The sequence below is a fragment of the Glossina fuscipes genome, unplaced genomic scaffold (assembly GCF_014805625.2).
Source record: "Glossina fuscipes isolate IAEA_lab_2018 unplaced genomic scaffold, Yale_Gfus_2 185, whole genome shotgun sequence".
In the NCBI taxonomy this organism is placed as follows: domain Eukaryota; kingdom Metazoa; phylum Arthropoda; class Insecta; order Diptera; family Glossinidae; genus Glossina; species Glossina fuscipes.
The window spans coordinates 279,875-287,267 of NW_023998528.1; the positions used below are offsets into that span (position 1 = coordinate 279,875).

A 7,393-nucleotide genomic window follows, 5' to 3' on the forward strand; every position below is an offset into this window, starting at 1 on the left:
TAACTGCTACCCAAAAATAAAAAAATTATTATTCTTTTTAATAAAACTTTAAGCAAAAATTTTCCGAATTCTAGTCACTAGAATAATAATCAGCTTATGCGCGCTTATGTAGCTGACACAATGAGGCGTCATTCACGTTTCGGGTGAAAAACTTCCAAGTGGTAGCACTATGGGGAACTATGCTACCGTATTGTTTCACAGGAAAATGTAAGCAAAAACATATGGTTTTAGAACACACGGTTGAAAGCTCGTCTGTCTGGTGAAAAATTTGAATTAAAATTGTAAAAACCCAGCTTGGTAAAGACGTAGCACTTACCGACTCTTTACACACCCTCTACACACCCGACCGCCGTATGTCTACCACTTTGCACACTTCTTTCTAACCACCATCGAGTTTTGCGAATAGGAGACAGATGGTCAGGTAGGTAGCAAGATTTAGAATAATAGCTTATAATCCTAACATTCAGTTTTATCAATTTCAAATTGTAATTTTTTCAGGGGATTCGCTGTTTGAGGCTAATGTCACAATCTTAGTTCGCTATCCATGGAAAGCAAATTGTTAGATATCTCTCGACTAAATAAATACGGATCTCAAGCAAACTGCATTTACAAACGCAATCCAGAATTGCGAAAATATTGCTATTGTAAAAAGCAAAGCGAAACACCATGGACAAAAAGAGCAGGACCAAACTGCTGTCTCGATTTTGTACACATTTTGTTATCCATTAGGCAACAAAAACAAAAATTCGCTAAGGTTGTCCTGAATGTAACCTTCAGTATGTCGGCTTTGAATGTTGAATAGAAAATTTTCGTATTGTTTGTAAAGAATTGTGTTAAATTATTGATAATTAAAATCTGTTCAGTTTAGAATGAAAACAAACTTTACAAATGTTTGTGAAAAGAATCATAACATGTAAGTTAAGTTAAATATATGTTTTATCTTGAGGTATTAGAAATTCTTTACCTGTCTCATATTTAATTTCAAAATTTCTGGACTTTCGGATTTTATTGCTTTTGGGGAAACTTTTAATCAATGCCAATAGTTTGCGATATTTATTTATTTGTTCATTTATATATGAAACTCAGCTAAATAGCCTAAGCATAGGAGAAGAATAAGCTTCATGTATAAATTAATAAGAGAGAATAAAAGAAAAGAATAAAAAAGCGTGTACACATCTAGCATAGAGGCACACCCACAATCATTACATATCCGAATTACGGGTGAGCTCCTAACTCATTGCAAACATACAGTAACCATACAGTAACCAAAATCAATTAATTTTCGAATCATAGTGAGATATTAAAGTTAAGAGTTAGTTTAGATGGGACACAGGCAAGTCGCGCGTATTTAGCAAAATTGTTTTTATAGAATTTTTAGAATCCGGTATTGAAATTAAATGATAGACGTCATTTAGGTTTCTGCAGACAACTCTAAACGGGTTAAACAGCTCATAATTATATTTACATTGACTCAACTTAATGAATATGAAGTGAAGTTAAGGACATTAAAGCTTATCTCACGAAGCAATGGCGGTAAGGATAAAAGAAGCAACCTTTTTTCATAAGAAGGCAAAGAGACTAGCGGGTCCCATATTCCCAAGGACAAACAGCAAGAATTGCTTTTGAGCATATTCTATTGATTCTATATTACATCTATAGGATGTAGACAATACAAGAAAGCCTTGGTATTGCTTCGTTAGCGAAGTTGTCTAATCGGAAGAGATGCAGAAATATCAATACATCATATATATACTATTATAGAATGATGGAAGTAGGGTTTCAATATTCCTAACAAAAAAATCGAAAACATTGGTGTGAAAGATCATATAAAATGTTGGTTACATTAAAATCAAATTGTTTATTTGAGGAAGTTGGATTTGTTAGTCCGATCCATAACGTCTGTAATGAAAGGAATTACAAAATGCTGGATGATGCGGATCCTTAGGTAAACTAAAAGATGGACAATGATTACTAAATATTTCTGGCAAATTTGCAAAGCAGAAACCTAGCAGTCTGCCAGTAAATATAGTGAAGTAGATTAGGGTGAAACAATTCATTGAAAAACACAATAGTTCTACAAGATGGTAAGGTGTGGGTCATACAGCCAGAATTCCCACTTTAACCCCAAATTGATTTGCGGCAAATTGAACGGAAAAAGTTCGCACTACTGGCATAAGGGGGCTAACATAATGAGCCGTTATGCCTACTCTCGTGCTGCGATACCAATTTTCTCGACTGCTTACAAAACCATATGGCAATTGACAAATCATACATAACAAAACGAAAAAAAATGACGATCGTTTCTTTTAAATTTTAAGGTAATTAATATAATTTATGTTTGTCCTACACTAATCTATATTTTTTATATATTGTGTAATTTACAAATTTGGTTTATGCAGCGCACACTTTGTAAGAAATGAAAAACAAACAATAAAGGCTATTTATTTTAAATTTAAAATATTGTTACAAAATTCGCTTTTCTAAGATAAAGTCCGCATCACTGGTTCGTGGATATTTTGTTCAAGAGAAATACACTTCAAACTTCGTTTATTTACTTATTATATTCTCTAAACGTAGGATTATTCACAATTTATTTTTGGCAATTCTTTCACGGCTCAACTTAAATATTCCTTTTCTACTGAACCTTCCTTCCACAAATATTCTATTTATATACATTTTTACCATCATATTACTTGTACCTAATTTTATAGCTTGATTTTTAGTTCGTTAACCTGCTTTTCTGGACCTCTCTTTCCTCGGCTGGCAGCTGCATGACGCGCTGCGAATGTGCATTTGGTTTTTTCTCTTTTTAGGAATTTTATTACTTAGCTGGAATAACAGAATTTGGGAATTCCGTAACAATGTATTCATCAAATTGTTTTATCAAGTAATGATAAATGATAATTTCCAAATTATGGATCAATTAATACAGAAAAGGCTCTCAATGGTGTCATAAAATTTAAGGAGAAGATTATAAAGATTAACCCAATTGTTTTTTTGTTATAAATGTGCCATTTACGATGATTGCTTCATTTTTCGTTTTAAAAGGATATGCTTTCGTTTACATTTTCATTCAAAAATATCGTAGCGTGGCCTTGTGTTTAATACTTGGGAGTTTTTAATTCCAAACAGATATGATGGCTCATCGTGTCAGCCGCCTATTATTTGTTAATTCCAATAAAGCTGTGTAAAATACGGCAAGGCTAAAGTCTTTACCCGAAAATAGGAATAACACCTCAAAGTGTCAGCCTTCTTTGAATAATTTTTTTATCCTCCCCGTGTGGCATCTTCTTCATGATTAACAGATATTTATTCGTTTTGAGCATTAGTAAATTTTTCTTTTCGGAATTGTTCCGTGCAAAGGGTGCTTGCGGCAGATTGTTTTATTCTAAAAATGGAAGACTTTTTACAAAATTTGCCTAAAATAGAGTTACATGCTCATTTACATGGTTCATTATGCATAAGATCTATACACGAGCTTGGGCTTCAGCTGTACGGTGACAAAACGCCAAAATATGTGGAGCTAAGTAAAAAGTTGACTGAATTCGACCAGACTGATAATTTGAAGAAATGTTTTCATAGATTTACTTTCATGCATGAACTAACCTCCAGCAGCAAGGGCTTAGAATTAGCCACTGAATTAGTTATAAGAGATTTTGCACGTGATAAAGTCATATATTTAGAATTAAGGTCAACGCCGAGGTGTTTTGCTGATATGTCGCGCCGAGATTACTTAAAAGTACTTGTAGAAACTATAGAAAGCGCACAAAAAGCGCATAATATCGTAGTTAAGTTATTAATATCTATCGATCGCAGTCAGCCAACAGAAGTAGCCGGAGAAATTGTCACATTGGCCGAAGAAATAAAAAAAAAATACCCGAACATTGTCAAAGGTTTGGATTTAAGTGGAGATCCTTTTCAAGGAACTTTTAAATCTTTGCACCCGTTGCTAAAAAAATCTAAAGATGCAAACTTTAGTTTGGCTTTACACTGCGCTGAAGTAGATACTGTAAAGGAAGCACAAGAAATGTTGGACTTTGGCTTTCAAAGATGTGGTCATGGGACATTCCTAAATGAAGAGCAACTCCTTCAGTGTGTTAAACAAAATATTACCATAGAATGCTGTTTAACAAGTAATATTAAGTGCGCCACCGTGAAATCTTACGATTCCCATCATTTTCCCAACATTTTTCGCAATACCCAGTGTAGAGTCGTTTTATGTAGTGATGATTGTGGAATATTTGACACTACATTAACACAAGAATTTCTAAAAGCTCATAAATTCTATCAGCTATCGAAAAACGACATACAACGCTTATCTGTGAATGCCATAGAAGCTTCATTTGCTGATGATCAAGAGAAGGCGTTAATTAAACAAAAAGTCATGGAGTATTTTCGAGAGAGTTCAGACAATTCTTAAAAACATGTCTGCAGTCCTCGTATTTGTCTTCAAGAAAAACAGTGGACCTGATAATCGGGGTAGAAGATACTAAAATGATCCACGTAAAGTTACTTAGATATTTATTGGCTGGAAAAATTTTCGTTTTGAGCAGAATTCCATCATCGATACCCCTAGTAAAATAATGGAAACTTGCTGGTAGTTGTCGCCTAAAGCGCTGTCTGAATTACCTGACCTCTGGCGGCGACAAAATTGCTGGCGCTGGCAACAAATTATTTTCATTTATTAATAATTCACTTATTTATTGACGCTTATGTAAACTCGAATCTGTTAAGGCTTATTGAAATTGATTACAATGTCTACCGTAGGTGCAATAACAAAACTTTATGATTATTTAAAGGAAGAGGTAGGCTTTCGTTTGGCTGATCGAGTATTGGACATTAAGCGAGAGTTCGAAAATGCCGCTGACTTGGGTTGCGTCGTAGTCGTCGTTTTTTATCGCGTGATGTGTTGGAAGAAGTCGCATCCCATAACGATGAAATTTGCATAACAAAAGCAATCAAAGAAATAACTTTCAGCTTAAGTTGGGGAGTTTAAGTGCATCCTTCATATTCTCCAAACTTGCCTCCTTCCCATTATCACTTATTTAGACCGTTGCAGTCATATTTAGCAGGTGAGCTGGTTACAGAATTTCACCTACAAACTGTCAAGTTTTTACCGCGAGGGCATCTACAAGCTTCGAAATAAATATTGTAGATGGTGGTGCATTATCGGCTATTGAGATCTGTGACAAACAAGTTTTAAATAAAGTTGAATTTTATCCAAAAACGGAATGAAGTTATTTGTACAGCCGTTATAGTGGATATACGAAGTTTGAAATTCTATGCTTCAGTGTTTATGGACAAATCTAGCTAATGTGAGAGCTTTCTGAAAACGATCTTCTACGGACTGCAGATTACCCTCCAAATGTAGTTTAATTTCATCCAAATTTTCAACTTCCTTATTACCGTCTTATATATGTTGCGGTAAAAGATGTGAAAAATCTCTCTGTTTATTTAGTAATTCTTGATAGGTACCATTTTCATTAATTTCACCCAATTTCATGGCGTAAATATTATCGGTTGCTATATACTACTTCCTTTAGGTTGTGAACCGACTGATAAAGTTCCTTCAGGATCAACTACATCGCCATCTAAAGCTAGAACGGCAATGAATGTATTCTTTTTAATGGATATAAGGGTAACACGCTGTTGTAATTGGCCTTTTGTAAAATTGTCTTACTTGTTACATCGCGCCAAGAGGAATTGCCCGTAGTAGAAGAACCCGCCGAATCCTCTGCTTCTCAAACAGCAACGCCAAGTGAGGCTATTTCTATCAATCTTTTGCCAAGTCATTTTTCAAGACATTCAGTCTGGCAACTCCGTCGCGCGGTATAGTCGTCTATATTTTGTTTCGGCAATTCATATTTTCATTTTTTGTTGGATTTCGTGGCTATTTTGCTTTATAGTGTGTGAATTTATGATATACTCTGAGAAGAAAGTGAGCGAATTCAAAGTAAAAGAAATATTTTTTCTTTACGCTTTGATTTATTCGATTTTTGCAAAAAAAATTTTGAGCTCTGATATAAATTTCTTTTTTTTTTTGGTTTTCTTTCTTTTTCTCTGGTTATTTTTTCGGTGTTCGTAGTTTGGTTTGCTATTGATCTCTTGTTACAGTGTCAACGTAACAGAGAAGTTTTGCACGAATTGGTTGATAAATTTTTATGTTGAGGATTTTTGTTTTGCAATTTGTCTGTCTGTTCCTTATAACACTTCTGTCTTTTAGACTGATATGGAGTGTTTATATACACCTTGTCGCGCAAAAACAGGCCCGGATTTGTATAGATTCCTTTCTTGTTGGCTCTGCCAACGCTTTGGTCATACAAAGTGTGCCGGTATTCTAGGCCGTGCTGCTGATGCAGTCGCTGACCCGTCTAAAGGCTTAAGATGGTCATGTCCTGAGTGTAGGCAGCGGGACATTGATTTTTACAAACTTTTCACGGAGACGCGAAATGGTTTCTCGGAATTGAGTAGAAATCTCGGCTCCTTGTGGGAGCAGTTTGAGCTAATTAAGTGTAGATTTCATGAGTGTCGTTCTATTGAGCACTCATCCTTTACCCAAGCCAGAAAAATAACAACTAGCGTAGCGTGTGGGACGTCACCTCTGAGTTCCTCCAAATTTGATTCGTTGGTACAAGTTACCCCTCCCTCTAACTCTAAAATGAACATTAATGTTGCCGATATTGCTGAGTCGGTTGGTAACAAAATAGTTACAAACAAGCCGGCAAGTCCTTCGGTTTTAAGCTACGCTGAAGTGGCAAGGGTATCTCCGCCCAGACCCGCCACTTACTCTAATCAAGTGCCATCGTCTAAAAATAATGAAGAGAAAAACAAATCATCCTCTCGCCCTGGCTGTTCGCATGTGAACGCTGGTCACCATACTGGGTAAGTCGCACAAGCTGCTGGTGCAAGGGCGATAACGCCATCTATATTCTCCCCAACTCGAAACTCTCCTACCGTGAACCCTCCTCTTCCAAATAATGACATTTGCTTGACGGGAGTTCCTCCCAGAAATATTTGTGTCAAGACTGGCACCTGAAACATCGGTGGATAACATAAAAGGTTATCTGGCGACGAAAGTCCCATCAGTGAACTTAAAGCGTGTTAGCATTTTCAAAATGGCTCCTTCTCAAGCTAGGGCAATCTCCTCTTTTAAAATATTAGTTCCGACTGAAAACAGTGATATGTTGTTAAACAAATCACTGTGGTCAGTAGGATCCTTAATTAAAGAATTTATCCTTCGAGGTCGTCCCCGTAATACCAAAACAATAGTCTTGTCGCCTTCAAAAAACTAAATGTTTCTTCAGACCCATTATCTCTCATTTATCAAAGTGTTAGGGGCCATAACTCAAAAATTCGTTCTACTTTTCTAAATTCGGTGAGCGCGGAGTTTTTC

At 35.8% G+C, this 7,393-nt stretch overlaps 1 protein-coding gene across 2 annotated transcripts; it reads left to right on the top strand.

Annotated features, from left to right (window-relative positions):
• Positions 1 to 3,332: 3,332 nt before the first annotated feature.
• On the top strand, positions 3,333 to 4,781 carry LOC119641878 (adenosine deaminase-like protein). Of its 2 annotated transcripts, XM_038040768.1 has the most exons (2): positions 3,440 to 3,527; positions 3,583 to 4,781. In XM_038040768.1, the coding sequence occupies exon 2, from the start codon at positions 3,593 to 3,595 to the stop codon at positions 4,418 to 4,420; it is 828 nt and encodes a 275-aa protein (XP_037896696.1). In that variant the 5' UTR covers positions 3,440 to 3,527; positions 3,583 to 3,592; the 3' UTR covers positions 4,421 to 4,781. The 2 variants fall into 2 exon arrangements, with proteins under 2 accessions (XP_037896695.1, XP_037896696.1); XM_038040767.1 differs by having other exon boundaries at positions 3,333 to 4,781.
• The last annotated feature ends 2,612 nt before the right edge of the window (positions 4,782 to 7,393 follow it).